At 48.9% G+C, this 20,144-nt stretch overlaps 1 protein-coding gene across 5 annotated transcripts in view; it reads left to right on the top strand.

Annotated features, from left to right (window-relative positions):
• TSC2 (TSC complex subunit 2) overlaps positions 1-20,144 on the top strand; it is a 53,351-nt gene that overhangs the window by 24,847 nt on the left and 8,360 nt on the right. For 2 of the 5 annotated variants that reach the window (XM_061600041.1, XM_061600038.1), the window contains 11 exons: positions 1,602-1,766; positions 2,656-2,808; positions 4,489-4,598; positions 5,652-5,864; positions 7,438-7,653; positions 9,413-9,481; positions 11,916-12,076; positions 13,226-13,734; positions 17,418-17,493; positions 18,596-18,682; positions 19,587-19,773. In XM_061600041.1, coding sequence (XP_061456025.1) covers positions 1,602-1,766; positions 2,656-2,808; positions 4,489-4,598; positions 5,652-5,864; positions 7,438-7,653; positions 9,413-9,481; positions 11,916-12,076; positions 13,226-13,734; positions 17,418-17,493; positions 18,596-18,682; positions 19,587-19,773 — 1,946 coding nt within the window. The remainder of the gene's footprint in view (positions 1-1,601; positions 1,767-2,655; positions 2,809-4,488; positions 4,599-5,651; positions 5,865-7,437; positions 7,654-9,412; positions 9,482-11,915; positions 12,077-13,225; positions 13,735-17,417; positions 17,494-18,595; positions 18,683-19,586; positions 19,774-20,144) is intronic. The other 3 variants (XM_061600042.1, XM_061600040.1, XM_061600039.1) reach the window with 2 other exon arrangements.

Below are 20,144 nucleotides of genomic sequence, written 5' to 3'. Positions count from 1 at the left end.
AATTTTGCACAACTCCGTTTATTGCTTAAATAAAACAATTATCCTCGGAGGGGCAGTTGTGTTAGACTCTTGCAGCAAAAACGACAAAGGTTCTATTGGTACCTTAAAGATGAACAAATTTATTACGGTGTCTTAACAGCTTTCACGGAGCCAGGCCAACCTTCTCACATGCTGTACCTGATGACGTGAGCCTGAATCTGTGAAAGCTTGTGCTGTAATAAATGTGTTAGTCTTTAAGGTGCCACAAGTCTCTTCGGTGTATTGCTTCAGTATCACAAAACAGTGGAGACTTCCATCGGTTTCCTGTATGGTACAGGCGTAAGAAGAGCTTGCTGGATCAGGCCAGTGGCCGGTCTAGTTGAGTATTCTGTTCTCACAGTGGCCAATGGGAAGCCTGCAAGCAGGACCTGAGCGCAAGACCACTCTGTCCTCCTGCGGTTTCCAGCAACTAGTGTTCAGAAGCATACCGCCTCCGACAGCACAGGTAGAACATAGCCATCAAGGTTTAGTAGCCATTGATAGCATCTGGCTGGCCACTGTGAGGATAGGATGCTGGACAAGATAGGCCACTGGCCCGATCCAGCAGCCAGGCTCTTTTTTACGTTCTTATGTACTTAAGATGTGTACTGGAAAATGAGGCACATCCAAAAGACCAGCACAAGACAGTAACAAGCCTGGCATGTGGTCTCCCCAGCCCCAAACTGGAAGACTGGATGTGTCTTGGGAAGAATGCAGCGCAGATCTGTGGACTTGTGACAGTGGAGTTGTGCACCTTAATAACTTTACATTAAAGTAATCCGCTCCTGAAAGGCTGAATTGCTTTATATCAGCGGGACTCCTTGTTTTGCATGTACCCTGTGTTTTGGGGGGCTGCTGATTCCATTTGTCCTTCCTGTCTTGTGGTTACATTCATATTAATTGGCATTCATTTTAACATTTTCTAACAGTAATGTTCTGGTTTGATAAGGCTTGCAGCACAATCCCAGCCATGTTTACTCGGAAGTAAGTCCTGCTGAATGCAAATGGGGCTTACTCCCAGGTCAGTGGGGTTAGGATTGCAGCCTTAAACTCTTAATTCCCCGTTAATCCGCAACTGTGGGTGGTATCCAAGGTTATGTCCTTGGAGTAGACCCACTGAAGTTAATGGGAATGGCTACCTTAGGTCCATTTATTCAGTGGGCCTACTCTGGGTAGGTCATAGTTGGCTGTCACCCTGTGTCTCTCAGAGGGCTCATTTGAAATGGAATCAGAGATTGTGTGACTGCGCAGCCTTACAAGTGACTTGCTAGCAGGTCCTGTTGCTGTACAGCTGCTATCCCCCCTCCCACAGCACCTGTGGGGGATCAGGCTGTCCTACTCCAGCCCAGTGGAGGAGCCACCCTCCTAGATGTTAAGGCATGCAGTCTCTGATTTCTGGTCGGACTGATCCATCAGCTTTGGGGGAACATCAGTCACGGAACCATTTAAGCCGATTGCAATGTTTGATATCTGTAAAAACTGCTAAGCTTCTCCCACACCCCTAGCTTGCTGCATGCCATAAAGATCATGAGGTGACTGGCTGTTCTTGCCTGTTGTGATTTGGCAAATCCACCTTTTTCCAGCCGGATACAGACCTCCATCACCAGTTCCAGCCTGGGATCTGCTGACGAGAACTCAATGGCCCAGGCGGACGACAGCCTGAAAAATCTCCACCTGGAGCTGACGGAGACCTGCCTGGACATGATGGCTCGCTATGTCTTCTCAAACTTCACAGCTGTGCCCAAAAGGTTGCCGTTCTTACTCGAAGCCTGGCCTCCCCCCTATCACCCCACCCCCCCTTTCAGAGATACCAAATTGTTTTATATATATATATATATACACACACACACCAACTGCGTGTCAAGTGCTGCTGTCGATCTAGTCCCAGGCTAGAATCTTAAGGTCAGCTTGGCCCTCTGGCCCATCTCTGTTGGAAATTTGGCTGCTGGATACCAGAGGACAGGCCTCTTGGTGGTGGCGCTGCCACAGTTGTGGGATCTCCTGCCTCCTTGGAGCCCTGGCTCTCTGGCCCATCTCTCTTGGAAATGTAGCGGCCAGATACCCAGAGAAAGAGCTCTTCAGTGGTGGTGGTGGTGCCACAGTTGTGGAACCTCCTCCCTCGAGAGATCTAACAGACTCCAGCACCTGTGGGTGCACGTAATTCCACAGGGGCCCCCTTCCCCTGCTGAAATTTGGCTTGAAAGAAGCATTCTGTTGCAGCCGATATAATAGGTTGTGGGGTGCACGTGTGTGTGTGGTGCCCACAACAATTTCTCCAGCTTACCAGTGTGCCCCCAGGCCCCAAGAGGTTGACGACTTCCTGTGACGTGATGTTATCCCTGTTTAAATGCTGATGATTGCTTGCTCCATTTTTTAAAAAAAGATTTATATTTTCAATATTAACGTTACTGCTTATGGCCGCTTTGCTTGCATCTGCAGAAAGTGGAGTTAAAAGGCACAAGAGTAAACTTGTAGGATGTGACGCATACAGTGGTGGATCAGGCCAGGAGCCTTTTCCTTTGGAGGAGGAGGAGGGGGTGTCCAGCCGATGGGAGCTGTAATCTCAAATGTTTTCCAGCCACCATGTTGGGGAAGGCTGTTCAGTTCATTGTCCATGTTTTCCTGTGATGCTTCTAGGTCTCCGGTGGGAGAGTTTCTCCTTGCTGGAGGGAGGACCAAGACATGGCTGGTTGGTAACAAGCTAGTGACCATCACAACAAGTGTTGGGGCCGGAACCAGGTCACTCCTGGGCCTTGACTCGGGAGAACTGCAGAACAGCGAAGACGCAAGGTATGCCCCAGTGCACCTCTCAAGGGAGGCTGTGAAAACAGCATTTTACACTATTAAAAATTCATTGCCGGGGCGGGGGGAAGGGGCAAATAACTACTGGGTGGTATGTCAAAGTTTTTACTTCTTTTGACTGGCAGTGAGCATGGGATGGTGGCTTTGGTAGATGGCCTGGCCAGCCAGTGGCAGGAAAGGGTAGGATTTGGCCCAGTTGCTGATCCCCTGTGCAAGGTCAAAATGAGGACTGTGTTCCAGACACTGAAGGCTACCACATCTGTAGCTCTGTGTGGCAGAGCACCTGCCTTGCATGCAGAAGGTCCCGGGTTCAATCCATGAAGGCATCTCCAGGTAGAGCTGGGAGAGATTCCGTGCCTGGAATCCTGGAGGGCTACTGCCTGTCAGTGTAGACAATACTGAGCTTCATGGTCCAGCGATCTCACTCCATATAAGGCAGTTTTCTATGTTCCTAATTTGAACCAGCTCTTAATTCAAAACCATGAGGACTGGAGTCTTCGCTCAGTGGTAGAGGATCTGTTTTGCATGCAGAACGTCCCAGGTTCAATCCCCAGCATCTCCAAGGCAGGAATGCGAGTGTCCCCTGTCTGAAACCCTGGAGAGGTGCTGCCATTCAGTGCACAGACTACTGAGTTTGATGGGCCAGTGATATGACTCAGTATAAGGTAGCTTCCTATACCTTCCCCCAGCCCCATGAAGATCCAGTTCACATCCCTGCTGGTTTCTGAGGCTTCATCAGGTACTGTCCACACAAGTCTGTCTTCTCAGCCATCAGAGCTAGAATCATCCCTCTGCCAGGATTCAAACCCCACAAAGGGGGACTGAGAAGATAAGGTGCACGGCATCGTGCTATATCTCCCTGGCCTCAGGTTGTGCAAACTTGGAGCGCGCAAGGGGGACCTTTGATGAAGGGGGACACAGGAAGAAAGGGGACTTTTCCACAATGAGGGGTGGGAGGGTCTGTCGGTTGGGCTTCTCTCTGTTTCTCAGTTTTCCCAGTCTTAAATTCAGTTCTTCGCATTTCTGCAGTAGTTTGCAATTAAAAAAAAAAAACCCTCATGAAATTTCTGTCTGCAGTTTTGACTAATGTATACATCTTTCCAAGTGGTTCCTCATAATACAATGCGTTTTTGGATATTATTTTCAGGAATATATTCATTTTTACACATGCTTTCCCTTAATATGTGCATTTTTGTAAACAGTTTAGTTGGAGAACGGCAACACAAAATTCGAATGAGGGCCGATTTTGAAGGATGGCTGTCTTTCGCTTCTCATATTGTTTCGGAAAGTGCATTTGATAAATTTGGCTTTAAATGCAAATTGAATCTAATTTCCTCCCCATCCCTACTCACAATATATGGGAACAAGTGAACTTGCTAACATTTCTCTGCCTTCTTCCGTGTGTGTGTTTGTGTTTGTGTTTGTTCGTGTTCCCATCTAGCCCAGTATGGTCCTGCTTTAACTGGCAGCAGCTTTCCAGGGTGTCCTTGCAACCTGATCTGTCTTAACGGGAGGTGCAGCTGGGCATTGAACACGGGGCCTTCTGCATGCAAGGCAGGGGCTCTTCCCATTGAGCTACCACGTCTCCCTGCAAGATCTGACCTGCAGCTGGCAGAGACATATAATTTCTGAATGAACTGATAAAATGTGCCTACGTTTGATTCCTAGCTCAGACCACATCTTGCAAGTGAGACAGACCAAAGAAGCTCCAGCCAAACTTGAGTCTCAGGCTGGTCCGCAAGTGATTCGAACCCGCAACCGAGTCAGGTCGATGTCTGGTAAGGAGCCTCCCCAGATTCTCTGTATGGGAGATTCAGGTATTTACTGCACTAAGGCATGCCTGGATTATACGTTCAGGTTTAGGCCTAGCTACTGCGAAGTTTATCGCTGCAGCCAAGGGGGTTTCCAGCGAGCTGGGAACTTGTTGGTTTTCCAGTTGTGAGAGTTAACTTGGTGATGCTTTGAACTAACATTTGCCTGGGCGCTCTGGGCTTGAATATTGACCCATTGACCATTGGTAAATGCATTGACAGCCTTCAGCTGATTCTCTAGTGCTTCCAAGCCGGGGCTGATGGGAGCTGTAGTCCAGAATGGCCATGTTGGTTAGGGCTGATGGGAATTGTATAGAATTACAGCCTTTGCCAGCCAGGTGCCCTTTCAGATGTTTAGAAGGACACCTGGTTGGCGAAGGCTGGCGTATTGAAACCCCAACTCCTGTTCCCCCTACTGCAGTAATTAGGGCTCTGTTCTGGTAAGCAAATTCTCAGTCCTTCTTACTGGTTTCCAGCTGCGGGGGCTTCCCTGTGAATTCCTTTTCCCCTTGTTTGCTAGACAGTGGCCCAGCTTGGTTCCTTGACTCTAGTGGACTCTTCCCTTAAGGTCAGGCTAGGGATTCTATATCTTCCTTACTGCTTTGTCGGTAGAAACTGGTTTTGGGGAGGAGGTGGGAAATGCCTCCTCGGTTAGCCCCAGGCCAGAATATGTCTCCCACTGGACAAAGTGGAGCCCACCACAGGGTCTGGATTGCTGCCCCTATAAGGAGAATTCACAGATTCCCACTTTGGTTGGCCCAGTAAAAGTCATCACCCAAACCACTTAGGCCTCCGTCTGTCTTCTGATCCACTCTGGCAATCCCTTGCGGTGATAATAGTAGCTTTAGATATGAGGGGCTCCTCCGGGCATAAGATTCTTGCACTGCTGGATCAATACTTTAGTTCCAGAGAGGACAGCAACTGCTTACGCTCTTTCTATCGGCTGTGAGCCAACGTGCTGCCCCCTGCAAAGCTCTGCTAATCTGTCTGCTTCATCTGAACGCCCTTGTTGCTGTCCAGGTGGCCACGCCTTACGGGTTGGTGCGTTAGACAGCTCCTCCTCCTCCTCCCATTTCTCAGCCACCTCGATGCCCCAAGGATTGCAGAGCTGTCCTGCTGCTCGGACAGAAAAGGCTGTTTCTGGGGCTCCGCAAAAGGAAAAAGCAAACTTGGCCGCGTATGTCCCCCTGCTGACCCAAGGCTGGGCAGAAATACTGGTGCGGAGGCCAACAGGTAGGCTGGGTAAAATATATGCCTTTACAGATATGTAAAACTGGGGCGGGGGGGGGGAATAAGCTGGTATGCACATTTCCATGTTGATAAACGTGAAGAGTTGTATTACTGCCCTGAGTATTAGGGATCATGTAGTGTTGTGTCCTAGTCGTGGCCCTTGGTTATGTTGTGACATGGGCAAGCAATTAGGTTCTAGCAACCTGGTGGTAAGTGTTTGGTTACATTGTTAAAATGCAGTTAGCACTTTATTCATTATTTATTTATTACATTTCTACCCCGCCTTCCTTTTCATGCTAGAACCCCAAGGCGGCTTCCATGTGGTTCCCAGGCGGTCTCCCATCCAGGCACTGACCAGACCTGACCCTGCTTAGCTTCAGCAGGGAGCTGGCCTCAGGTGCCTTCCGACCACAGCCTGGGACCTTTGAGAACACTTGTTACCATGCCTCATAGCTCTGGTTTTCAAGCTCTGTTTCGGGGGAACTCCAGGGTTCCTCAGAAGTTTACTCAGTGTTCCCAGCTGAGAAGATCAGTGACAGTGGGCGAAATTGTGTGAAAGACATCTTGCCCATTGCCATCAGTTTCCCTTTGCACTGTAGGCAGCTGCAGGGAAGTGTGGCATGAGGGGCTGTAGTTCTGTGGTAGAGCACATGCTTTGCATGCAGAAGGTTCCCGGTTTAGTCCTCAGCGTCCTACAGGCAGGTAGCAGGTGATGGGGAAAGCTTCTGCCGCTCAGTGTAGACAGTCCTGGGCTAGATGGACCCCATAGGTGGATTTGGTAAAAGGCAGGGTCTTATGCGCCTACGTGTGTGTGTCTTCTAGGAGAAACTCTCCATTCACGTAGCAGGCCAGTGAGGCTCAACTGGGGTTGTTAATGTTAATGGCATGCGCACCCTAGAACGTGACCCTGCAAGGAGGGTCCAGGGACAAACTGGGGAAGGTTCCTTTAAGGCAGAACACTTGAAAATGAGGGGGTTGCTCTGCGGGGGGGGGGGACCTGCAGGGATTTCCTGGGAGAAAGTCACTAACAGGAATGTGCTCCCTAGTGAGGCCCACCTGGCACCTTTGTTGACATCTTTTCAGTACCAGGTAAAGACTTAACATTTTCCCCAGACTTCTGATAGACTAAGATGATAGTTTTTGTTGTTAGTGTGATGCCAGAGCTTCCTGTGGCTTTTATAGAGGTGGTTGTTATTGTTTTGTTTTTATGGAATATTTCTGTTTTTAACAGTAAGTTTGTTTGGAGACCTTGGGGTACCAAGTGACTAACACATCTAAATAACAATAAAAGTAATAGGGATTGTTTGTTTAACAAAATTTATATACCGCTTGACTGTAGAAAACCTCTAAGCGGTTTACAAGAAACATTAAAGTTACCGCTAAAACAGTTAAAGACACAGGTTATTGAAGAACTTTTTAAAAACAATTAAAACAGCAACGGACTAAAACGATTAACACATCAACATCCATGTGTCTGGAGAAGTTTTCCCTCTCTCCAGGCAAAGCTGTGGTAAAGGAGGTGGGCTCTCCGTGTGACTGTTCTGTGTCCATCTTCTTCTGCGTCTCCCCTCCCCAGGTAACACCAGCTGGCTGATGAGCCTAGAAAACCCACTGAGCCCGTTTTCTTCAGATATCAACAACATGCCCCTGCAGGAGCTCTCCAATGCTCTCATGGCGGCAGAGCGCTTCAAGGAGCACCGCGAGACGGCCTTGTACAAGTCTCTCTCGGTCCCTTCCTCCAGCTTGCCAACGGGAACAGCCAAGCCGTATCTCCTGCAGCGCTCCAACACAGGTGAGGCAAAGCAGGGATTGCGGCCTGCTGTGCACCCAAGAGAGAGCCGAGGGCGCAAGGACGGACACACGGTGAAGCAACAGCTGGCCGTTCCTGGCCTAAGCGCCACCTGACAGCGGCACTCTTGCTTGGGAGAACTTGAGACTCTTGGCATCTTCCTGAAAGGGAGTCTTTAATCCAGCCCTGGCCAGCATTTTGAGCCCTCCAGATGTTTTGGACGAGAGCTCTGCTGGTTGGGGCTGATGGGAGTTGCGGTCCTGAACATCTGGAGGGCTGAAAAAATTGGCAAAAGCTGCTTTAATTCATTTGGGATAATTCAAGAGAAGCTAGATCACGCAGCTTGAGTAAATTTTGCTGCCTTGGGCTCTTAGTGGAGAAGCACAGGATGGAAATGGAAATACTAAATAGTTTGGTTTACATGCACACATTGACTTGTTTTGTATCATTCTGGTTCTGCTGGCCACAGGAAGAAGCATGAGGCTCGTTTTACTAACCATGACAGAGTCGCTGCTTCTGCTGAGGCAGCCTTCGGCCGAAGGGTGCCTCAGTGCATGATGCAGCCACAAGTCAAGGTCTCGCTCCTGGACAGTAGCAAATGGGGAATGAAGAATTTCCTTGCAGCCCAGGCCTGTGTACGCTTCAAACGGCAACGTTCTGCAGCAGAGTAACTCAGATTCTGCAATCGGTATAAATTTATGCAGATTAGTGCACATGGTTTTGGTTTTGTGTTTGCAGAACATCTTTTTTTACCGTTTGCATAATTCTGTTTCTGTCCATCGAGGAGACAAGCTGTGTAAGGGACTGACGTCCCAATTCCCCTGATAAGTTGGGAATCTTTTTCTGCACCTGCTGTGGTCCAAAATGGCTGGGGCTGACCGGAGCCTGTGGGCCGAAATGTCCGGAGGGCACCAGGTTGGCGAATGCTGGTGTTAACAAGTGGGTTGTCTGATCCAGTTCTTGCGGCAGGGCTTCCAGGGCCTTCAAGAATTCCCTCTGGGTTGAGTCCTCCACCATTTGAGAGAAGCAGCTCTGGTTTGTTTTTATGAGGCCTTCTCAGCTAGTAGTCCAACTGGTTTGTGCCTTATGAGTTACCTTTGTCTGCTTCCCACAGGGCCCAGAATCTGCCACCTGAGGAGTTGGCTGCCTCTGTTGGTGCTTGTGCCACCCTCTCAATGCCGCCAGCAACAACCTGTAGGTCAGGGGTAGCTAGCATGGTGCCCTCCAGATATTGTGTACTCCACCTCCCATCATGCCTGACCACTGGCCATGTTGGCTGGGGGTGGTGGGTGGGTGGTCAGTGGCGCTGGTGGCTCCATGTCAGTGGGGCTGTGGAATCCACTCTGGGTTTTAGTCCAAACATTCAAGGAGCTGTCCAAGGAGTGAAAGCTTGGAAGTTTGGACTGAAACCCGGGATTCCACTGCTGACACCAGCCACCACTGGTGAGGGTGCTGATGGACGTTGGGAGACATCAGCACCGACACCAGCCACCACTGGTGAGGGTGCTGATGGACGTTGGGAGACATCAGCACCCAGAGCAGCATCACCTTGGCGACCCTTGGTTTGGGTCCTCTCTCACTTCCCCACCCTCACCTTTTCTGCATTTAGTTAGCTGACTCTCTTCCTGATTATGCATTAAAACGCTGTGCTTTTAAATTTTTTATTACTACTGTGTTTTTTTTTACTTCCTCCATCTCGACTTTCTTTGTCTCTCACTCCTTCCCTTTTGATGTAGTGCCTTCCTTCATTTTCCCTTCACAGTGGCCTCTTTCTCTTCCATGTACCTGACCAGTTCTCAAGAAAAGTTGCACAGGAGCATTTCCTGGGCAGGTATACTTGCATATCTTTAAAGGAGCTTGGGTTTTAAAAATCAAATTAAATAATAATTTTAAAAAACGCAAGAAAGGGGAGCAGGGGGGGGAACAAATATTGACACAGAAAAAACACTGCAATGATTCATGGAGATTGTCTTCCGTTGCATTTCCATCCACCTCTCCACATGTTCTGTTCGTTTCTGATCTTGTTGCACCAAGCAAATGGAAATCCTAACAGGCATAAACAAGTCCAAGCCAGACGTGGCCTCAGCTGGCCCACAAAAGCTCCAAAATGCTTCCAAAATATATAGGAAGCTGCCTTGTACTGAATGAGGCCCACTGGCCCATCTAGCTCAGTATTGTCTACACGGATTGGCAGCGGCTCTCCAGGATTTCAGGCAGGGTGTCTCTCCAAGTCTGCTCTGGAGATGTCATTGGGGACTGAGCTTGGGACCTTCAAGGCAGATTCTCTTCCAGTGAGCTCTGGCCCTTCCTGTAGGCTTTGGTGGGAGCTCTTTATAGGCAAGCCACCAAACTATAGAGCAGGGATAGCCAACCTGGTGCCTTCTAGATGTTGTTGGACCCTTAACCCCTATCAGCCCCAGCCAGCATCTCCAATAGTTGGGGGGTTATGAGAGTTGTCATCCAGCGATATCTGGAGGGCACCACGTTGGCTGTCTGTGCTATAGTATAGACCTTAGAAAGAAGGAAAGTTGCAACTTGCGTGCCCAGGCATTGGCCAGCTTAGAAATCAGGAAATGCCACATTCCTCCCTCTCTATTCAGTTTTGAGTCTTCAACCTTTTAACTTTTGTGTTGAAAATACTCCCCATCCCCAAATGAGAAGTCTGTAAATCAAACTTTAAATGAAAGCAGGGATGCTCAGAAATCTGTCAAGAGGCCTGCCAGTCTGTTGCCCGCACACAAGCTGCAGTCTAGAGTCCAGGCTTTGCCAGCCTGGTGCCCTCCAGATGTTTTGGGCTATAACTCCTATCAGTCCTATCCAACGTGATGGGAGCAGCTGGACAGCCACCTGTTGGGTATGGTTTAATTTAGATTCCTGCACTGAGCAGGGGGTTAGACTCAATGGCCTAAAAAGCCCCTTCCGACTCATAGACTCTATCCAGGATAGCTATGCTTGCTGGGGCTGATGGGAGTTGTAGTCCAGAATGGCTGTGCTCATTAGGGCTGGTGGGAGTTGACAATCTAGAAGGCCCTAGGTTGACAACAGCTGCAGTCTAGAGACCCTTGGTGGTACTGTCGTGAACAGAAGAAGAAGCACAAAGTGAATCAGCAGGGCCATTCTCTGACCCTCACTTTTTCTTTTTTTAATTTCAAGTAAAGTCGTGATATAGAGTTATTTCAGGTTGCTTTTGATTGCTCTGCTGGTAACTACTACAATATCCCCAAGAGCCTGTGCTTGCCTTCACCTGTTATCCTGCCTCTCACTTTAGAGTATTTCGGCCAACCCTAAAAACCTTGGCTAAAAATGGCAGCGATTCCATCCTGAAGCATTTGAGGAAACCGGGCAGGGGTCTTCTGGCTTGGACAGTTTAGCAGATCGGCACGTACGTTTGAAGAGGCGTGTTCTGTGTGTGCTAACTTCTGAATTACTGCTCGGAACAACTTAATCTTGCAAGCTGCAATCGATTTCCCCCAAAGCTACTGCAGTGGTGGTCTTCTTAAAATTTCATTTTCTCGCTGGCTTCGTTGATTTCTTTTGCGTGCAGAAGACTACTTCTTTTTCCCCCCTTTTATTTTCTTTTAAAATATGGTTGTTTTGGAAAAAACAGTCTTTGCATTTGCAGTTGGCCTGTTCAGTTTAGGTACATTTGGTGCAGCCTTCTGGACTTCAGCCTTTTCCTCAGGATACAAACCAAAACAGAAAGCCTTCCTCTATTCCTACCCCAGGCTGCCAAGGCATCTGGAAAGCGTGAGATCCAAGGTGACCAGTCTTAAAGAACTACTTAGTTCCTCAGCAATGTCCGTCCTGTGCACAGAAGCCTTCATTTCCATTTGTGAGCATGCATGCCCATAGACAAAGGCCAGAGACTTCGCATCTTGCCTTTGCCGTGAACTCAGCAGGTGGCTTTAAGGCAAGCCACCCTCTCTCCCACCTCAGCAACTTGTGAGTGATGATACTAGCCCACCTTACAAGGCCGACTTAGGGAAAGCAATTTGAACAGTTTAAATACTTGTTATTGAAAAGGTCACACCTGACTGACTTTGCATTTCTCTTTTGAGAAATGGCAGGCTACCCCCTAAGCCCATAAAAAGAAGCACACTAAGGGAAAAGGGCCTCTCTTAGAAAGCGTTCCTAGTGAGTCCTCCAGTACGGCCCACCTGACTTAAAATCCACATTGGCAAAAGGCTGAAATATCAGAGACTGGGAGTCCTGCCCTCTCCCGCCCTTCTCCCCAGAGCTTATCTTTTCTGTTTATGTCTTGGTAGAATCTGCTGTGGTGCTGGAAGAAGGAAGCCCCCTGGACGCAGATTTAAAAGAAGCAGAGTCTCCCCCAGAATCCCGAGAGATTGAAGACTTTGAAGCTGTGTGTTCGGATCAAGGCCCAAGTGAGGAGAAGTTGGTCAAAGGCCTGGGGACGTACAGTCGGGTGAGGCTGCTTTCGTCTGTTTTACCTTGCAGCAAAGTTGTCAGTGAGAGCTTTCTCATTTGGAGGAATGTCCAAGGGTGACGCTGATGTTTTTGCAACACTGGACGTTCTTAGGCTCTGTTCTGATAAATGCCTTTATCTGAAGGTTGCATAGTTGTGTAAGTAGAATTGCTCTTGTTGAAGAGGAAACCAAACGCTTATATGCCACGTTTTTGACCCAATTGGGCGGCCTTTGCAAACCAACCTGGTGATCTCCAGTTGCTTTTCATTTCGTGCTTTTATTCAACAAAATGTACAGACAGCCTAATCAGAAAAGTCTCCAAGTAGTTAACATAAAATAATGTAAAATATTTATATTAAAAATAATGCAATCAATAGTATCTTAAAACTGTTGATCAACTGAAGAACGACTTTGTGTCCTGGCTGGAGCTGATGGGAGTTGTAGTCCAAAACATCAGGAGGGTGCCAGGTTGGCCAAGGCTATGGTAGGGCCTTCAGACTTGCTATGTTGAACAACAGCAGGAGCTTATTTAAAGCTGAGAGACTTCAGGGTAGTCTCCAGCACTACACAAGCACAACTCTGCTCGTGCCACATGACTTCCTCTCACCTCCCCATCCCCGAAAAACAATCTGCTCTGGAGGGTCTCCCAGCTCTCTGGTTTGGAGCAGATTGTGGAGGGCTGCAGGGAAGAGGAGGGGGAAGTGCTGTGGAAGTCGGTTGTGCGAGCCAGAACAGCAGCGTTGGATGCAACCCTGAGATCAGAGCAGGTTTGGGGATCCTCTGGCTCTCCAGATGTTGTAGAACCACAGCTCCCACCAGCCCCAGCCAGCTCCGCCAGTGGTCAAAGAGGATGGGAGTTAAAGTCCAGCAGCATCTGGAGGGCCAGAGGTTTCCTACGCCTGAAATTGGAGGTCGGCAACTGGTGGCCTCCGGGCCATACTGTCCAGTTGCCAAACCTCATCCTCTATGCCCTTTTCAATGGGTGCATTCCTCTCTCCCACAAACATCAGGAGGAGGGAGGGGCTGTCCTGTCCTGTGGCAAGGTTTAGCTTGCCTTTCCCCAATTACAGTGGCCTTCTGGCCAGATGGGTTGCTGACGAGGGGCATCTTGTGTCAAAGTCTTCCCCTGCCCCTCCTCATTTTTGTAGTCTTCGTCAACATCCAGTCAAGAGGAGAAAGCTCTGAAAGCAGAAGACCTGGCCGCCGTTGGCATTCCCATCGAGAGATCCCGGAACTTGGAAGACAGCCGGGCTTTCGAAGCTCTCTCTTTCCAGCCTTCCCAGCCCCTCAGTAAGTCCAGCTCGTCTCCGGAGCTCCAGACTCTCCAGGAAGTCCTCAAGGACACTGGTGGCGAAGAAGCACCCCCCGGGAAGCTGACCAGCGATGGGAAATCCAAATCTCAGTCCGGACACCTGGAAGCGGAAGCAGCGGGGGGCTGGCCAGGCCGAGGGGAAGACGACCGGGCCCCCGGGGGCAGCAGGCCGGGGGGTTCTGGCATCCCCGTCTCCTCTCCGCGCTCCCCAACCGGGCACCGACCCCGAGGGTACACAATCTCGGACTCGGCGCCCTCCAGAAGGGGCAAGAGAATTGAAAGAGATCCCTTCAAGGGCCGGGCAGCAGCTTCCAACACAGAGAAAGTGCCGGGGATCAACCCAAGGTGAGCGATTCCTGCACCCGGACAGGTCACCGTTGGCAGGGCTGGGTCTGCCTGGGGTTATACTTTTCCCCCTCTATCTGCCCAAAGTCGGCATCTAGAATAAGCGAAGTATGCTTAGGGAGGCAGGACAGGCTTTCTTAGTTGCTTAGGAAAAGCGACAAGCAAGTAGGTAGAAAAGGTACTATTATTATTATTATTATTATTATTATCCCACCTTTCCTCCCAGGAGCTCAAGGTGGCATTCAGACATTGTTCTCCCCCTCCCAATTTTATCGTCACAAGAACCCTGCGAGGTAGGTTAGGCTGAGAAACGGTGACTGGCCCGAAGTCATCCAGTGAGCTTCATGGCTGAGTGGGGATTTAAACGCTAGTCTCCCAGGTCCCAGTTCGACACTCTAATCTGAGACATCTGGAAAAACTGAATGGTTGTGAGGAAGAGGGATCCTTCTCCCTGTCCCATAAGACTAGAAGTTGGTCACCCAAGGAAGTTAGTTTCTACGAAGTTCAGGGCGTACCAAAGGAAGGACTTCTTCATGCATGGCAGCCTTCCCCATCCTGATGGCCTGCAGATGTTTTGAACTACAATTCCCATGAGCCACTCTCAGCATGGCCCTTTGATGCTGGAGGCTGATGGAAGCCATGTCCATGGCAGCTGGGGCTGATGGGAGTTGTAGTCCAAAACATCTGGATGACAACAGGCTGGGCTACATTATCCAATTTGCACCGGAGAAAGGGGTGATGCCCTGTAGTTTATATGGCTTTGAACAAGGTTCAGACAAATTCTCGAGAGGAAGGGGCCTATCGATGTTTATTAGCTGTAATAGCTAAATAGAACCTCCATGTTCAGAGGTAGTATACCACTGAGTACCAGGGCACATCATAGAATAGAAATGCATGAACTAAAATCTGAAAAACAACTCGGAACGTACATTTTCATTTTTTGGTTTGGAATATCTTGTGTCTGCCTTTTGGGCAAATTCAGAATCAGAACAAGTGAAGCTAAGCTTGTGCAAACGTTAATGTATTTGTGTAGGGATTTCCCTCCTCTCCTTCTCTGCTGATGCTTGAAGCACTCTGGATCGCTGCTGTCCTTGTGCTGCCTCCTTTCTGCAAATTTGTCTGTAGCTGTTTTTTTAGGGGCCTCTCTTGTGTCCTTGGCCATTGTTGTTTGTAGTGGTGATGAGTTCCACAAGCCAACATTGAGCCAAAGCCCTCAGAGGCGGTGATGGAACTAAAGAGATCTATTCCTCTGTCATGGTCAGATCATCGCCTATTGAGGTGTAGGCTCACAATGTTTTCTCCCCTCTGCAAGGGTGGAGGACCAATTAAGATGGTCCGTCCCCGGAGACTAATGAATCCTGAAGGCTTTCAGAAGGCTCTGGGGAGTTTTCCGGCTGATAAAACTGACGCTCCTGTCGAAACCCTGGTCAATTTGTGGAATACGGAAATGACCCGGGCAGTTGACACGATCGCCCCGGTGCGCCCTCTCCTCTGCAGAGCTCAAGTGGCTCCGTGGTTCACCCCGGAGCTAAGAGTGATGAAGCAAGAAAGGAGAAGGCTTGAGTGCAAATGGAGATGAACTCCCGACGGCTGTGGTCTTCCACTTGTGAAGGTCTCTACCAAGCTCTATGTGAAGGCGGTGAGGGCAGCGAAGAAGCAGTACTTTGCTGCCTCCATTCAGTCATCTTCTAACCGCCCAGCGGAACTTTATAAAGTTGTTCGGGGACTTTTACACTCTGGGCCTCAGAACGCAATAATACCATCAATAGCCCGCTGTAATGAGTTTGCGAGACACTTCCAAGATAAGATCACGAACATCCGCCGGGACCTTGACTCCAATATTGTAGCAGTTGAGCCTAATGAGGTGTCCGGAGCACAGTCTTGTCCTGTTTTATTGGATGAGTTTCAGTTGGTACAGGTGGAGGATGTGGACAAAGTGCTTGGACAGGTGCGGGTGACCACTTCTGCTCTGGATCCTTGCCCCTCGTGGCTAATAAAAGCTAGCAGGAACGGAACAGCCGGATGGGCCAAGGAGGTGATCAATGCCTCCCTACGAGAGGGAGTGGTAGCACCCTGCCTGAAACAGGCAGTGGTGAGACCGCTTCTAAAGAAACCCTCCTTGGAACCTGAAAATTTTGACAACTATAGACCGGTAGCAAATGTTCCGTTCTTGGGCAAGGTTTTAGAGCGTGTGGTCGCTTGCCAGCTCCAGGCTCTCTTGGATGAAACTGATTATCTGGATCCATGTCAATCGGGCTTTCGGCCGGGGTTTGGTACAGAAACAGCCTTGGTCGCCCTGTATGATGACCTCTGTCGGGAGAAAGACAGAGGGAGTGTAACTCTGTTGGTTCTCCTTGATCTCTCAGCGGCTTTTGATACCATCGACCATGGTATCCTTCTGGGACGTCTTGCGGACTTAGGAGTTGGAGGCACTGCTTGGCAGTGGCTGTGCTCCTACCTTGAGAATCGTCTCCAGAAGTTGATGCTTGGGGAGCATTACTCGAACCCCTGGATACTCCAATATGGGGTCCCACAGGGTTCAGTTCTGTCCCCCATGCTCTTTAATATCTATATGAAGCCGCTGGGTGAGGTCGTTAGGAGATTTGGAGTGTGTTTCCAACAATATGCTGATGATACGCAACTCTACTTCTCCTTTTCATCTTCTTCAGGTGAGGCTGTTAATGTACTAAACCGCTGCCTGGCCGCGATAATGGACTGGATGAGAGCTAACAAACTGAGACTCAATCCTGACAAGACTGAGATGCTGTTGGTGGGGGGGCTCTCTGCCCAGATGGATGATGTCCGACCTGCCCTAGATGGGGTTACACTCCCCCTAAAGGAGCAGGTCCGTAGTTTGGGGGTCTTATTAGATCCGCTCCTGTCACTGGAGGCTCAAGTAGCCTCGGTGGCACGGAATGCGTTCTACCAGCTTCGGCTGGTAGCCCAACTACGACCCTATCTGGAGAGGGAGAACCTCGCCACAGTTATCCATGCTCTGGTAACCTCTAGATTGGACTACTGTAATGCACTCTACGTAGGGTTACCTCTGAAGACGGTTCGGAAACTTCAGCTGGTGCAGAATGCTACGGCCAGAGTCCTTACTGGGACTAAAAAATTTGATCATATAACACCTGTTCTGGCCCAGCTGCACTGGCTACCAATATGTTTCCGGGCCAGATTCAAAGTGTTGGTTCTTACCTATAAAGCCCTTAATGGCATCGGGCCACAATACCTGGCGGAACGCCTCTCCCGCTATGTACCTACCCGGTCACTGCGCTCGACGTCGAAGGCCCTTCTCCGTGTCCCAATGCATAAGGAGGCACAGAGAACGACAAGTAGAGCTAGGGCCTTCTCGGTGGTGGCCCCCAAACTATGGAACGCCCTCCCTGACGAGATACGCCTGGCGCCTTCTCTGTTATCTTTTCGGCGCCAGGTAAAGACCTACCTCTTTGCCCAGGCATTTTAAAAATTTTAAAAATTTTAAAATTGAATTTAAATTTGGAATTTTAATTATGTTTTATTGTGTACTGTATTGTATTTACATCCGCTTGTATTGTAATCTGTTTTATTATGCTGTTCACTGCCCTGGGAGCTTATTGCTATAGGGCGGTCTAGAAATGTAATAAAATAAAAATAAATAAATAAAATAAATAAATAAGAGATGTTGGTTTTTCCCTCCTTAGCTTTGTGTTCCTGCAACTGTATCACTCTCCTTTCTTTGGTGATGAATCCAACAAGCCTCTCCTGTTGCCTAATGAGGTAGGCTTGAGCATGTTGTGTTAAATCTGAAATGCATAAAATGGTAGCTTTCATGCATTTTGTGGAGGGCAGGGGGGGCGGGGGATAAACAGAAATCCCAGGAAGGGATTGACTGGCTAGGTCAGGAGATGGTAAATGTTTCACTTTGGGAAGGAGCACTCTCAGCTGCCTTGAAGAAGCTCTCTCTGGACCCAGAGAATTATAGCTATTCTCTGCCAGCTGTTCATGTTCCCTTCCTGGGCAAGGTGTTCGAGAGAGCGGTTATTGGTGGCCTTGGGTGCTCCTGGAGAAGACCAATTATTTGAATCCACCTTCCCCAACCTGGTGCCTTCCAGCTGTTTTGGACTACAACTCCCATCAGCTCCAGCATCGTATAGCTGTGCTGTCTGGGGCTGATAGGAGTTGTTATTTAAGACAGCTGGAGGGCGCCAGGTTGGGGAAAGGCTGCCCTAGAGTAACAGTTAGGTACTGTTAGGGCTCAGGACAAGTAGGTCTCCCTTTTCAGAGTTGTCTCTTGTTCTTCCTTTGTTCCCTCCCTTTAAATATTAGACAGGCGCCATCTCTGTTACCTTTTTGGTGCCTACTGAAGACCTTCCTCTTTCAACAAGCCTTTTAAGTAGAGACCTTATCTCAGTCTGCGTCTGTGTTGGAATTGCTTGCTAAGATGTTTTTAAAGCTTTTTTAAAATGATGTTTTGTTTTAATACGTTTTTAAAGATGTTTGTAATATATGTCAAAGTCTGTTTTTATGATGTTTTAAAGTGTTTTTAGTGCTTTTGTTTGCCACTCTGGGCTCCTACTGGGAGGCTAAATAAATAAATAAACTCCCAATTTTTATATATATATCTATGTGTAAGGGAAATAAATTCTGTGCTCTTAATACTTCTAGTTCCTTTTAGAATGTCTCTGTACCGACATAATCGCAGATTGTGGGCGAAGGGTGTTGTGCTCAGTTCTCTGGAGAAAATAAATTGGTGGCATTTCAGCAGCAAGTAAAACGCTGCAAGGGTGGTTAGGGGAGTATGTTGCCTCTTGAAAGACGTCAAGGGGGCCTTGCCCATGCTTGCTGCTCCAAGCTGTCTCTCTCTCTTTTTAATCCTTAGACCTTTGAGAGATCCGTTCAGCTCCTGGATCAGATCCCTCCCTACGACACCCACAAGATTGCAGTGCTTTACGTTGGAGAAGGGCAGGTAAGAGCCTTGTGTACGAGGAGCAAGTTCCTGGGAGCAAACGTGGTTGTAGGTAGAAAGCACTTGAGAGAAGCTGTTCCTTCCAGGGGGCTGTTCCCTGCCATTGCCAGTGAAGTTTAAGGGACAGGTGGTGTGTGAGAGCGGCCTACTCTGTGGTGGCTCCCCATCTGTAGAAAGACCTCCCCTTTCAGGCACGTCGAACACCAATATTGTTAACAGGTGAAGACACACTTCTTTGCCTTTGGGAGGGAGGTGAGGATTATTATAAGCCGCTTGGTGCGAAGTTACCTCTCACGTGCATCATTAGACCATTTCCTGTTGGTTATTTTGATGGCGAGTTAAACATCTTTAGGTGTATGTGACTTTTAGTTTTATTGTATCCTGTTTTCATGATGTTAGAAACCTCTGCCCTGAGACCATTTGCTTGAAGCACGGATAATTATAAATAAAATTATCTTTTTTCAGGGTATGGGGTTGCTCAACTGAGTGTGATGTAGAAACTTTGCTGCCAGTTGGCTCCCTGCCACCTCAGCAGTCACGGGATAAAATGGCCTTGCAGAGGATTGTTCTGTGGGATGACGACAAGAACTTAGGACCGTAGGAAGCTGCCTTAGACCGAGTCAGACCATCGGTCCATCTAGCTCAGTATTGCCTACACTGGCTGGCAGCAGCTCTCCAGGGTTTCGGGCTGGAAGTCTCCCCCAGCCCTATCTGGAGAGGCCAGAGACAGAACCTGCAAAACAGGCGCTCTGCCACTGAACGGAGGCCCTTCTGCATCCAAAATAATCCTTGGATCCTGAGGTTTTCTCTACCTAAAATGATATGGAGTATTTGAGCTTTTAATCCACACCGCCACTCTCTTTGTTTTCTCCTTCCTGCACTGTTACGTTGCCGCTGCTCCCAGAGCAACAATGAGCTCGCCATACTTTCCAACGAGCATGGCTCCTACAGGTACACAGAGTTCCTGACAGGCCTGGGCAAACTCATCGAGCTGAAAGACTGCCAGCCGGACAAGATTTACCTCGGTGGCCTCGACGTGTGCGGGGAGGATGGGCAGTTTACCTACTGCTGGCATGATGACATCATGCAAGGTATGCCTGAGCGAGGAGGCAGGGGGGTGCGTTTGTGGGGGAGGGGGGGCGGACTTCTTGCCTTATTCGTTCAGGGATACGTCCTCCATAATGTGAGAAACGTTTCTCGGAACTGGCCCCACTATAATCTTAAGCCTAGTCTGTGTGGCCTGAAAGTTGAATGCCTCCCACCACGCTGCGCAGCTGGGAGAATTGCGCATTTGGAGCAGGGCTGTGGAGTTGGTACATCAAACCTCCGACTCCTCTAATTTTCTACTGTCCGACTCCGACTCCTTTATAAATGGCAAATGTATATTATTTATTTATATTATTTATTATTTGATTTATATCCCACCCTTCCTCCCAACAGGAGCCCAGGGCGGCGAACAGAA

The sequence above is a fragment of the Rhineura floridana genome, chromosome 17 (genome assembly GCF_030035675.1).
Source record: "Rhineura floridana isolate rRhiFlo1 chromosome 17, rRhiFlo1.hap2, whole genome shotgun sequence".
In the NCBI taxonomy this organism is placed as follows: Eukaryota; Metazoa; Chordata; class Lepidosauria; order Squamata; family Rhineuridae; genus Rhineura; species Rhineura floridana.
The sequence above is the reverse complement of the archived record's forward strand: the minus strand, read 5'-3'. Positions and strand labels throughout refer to the sequence as shown.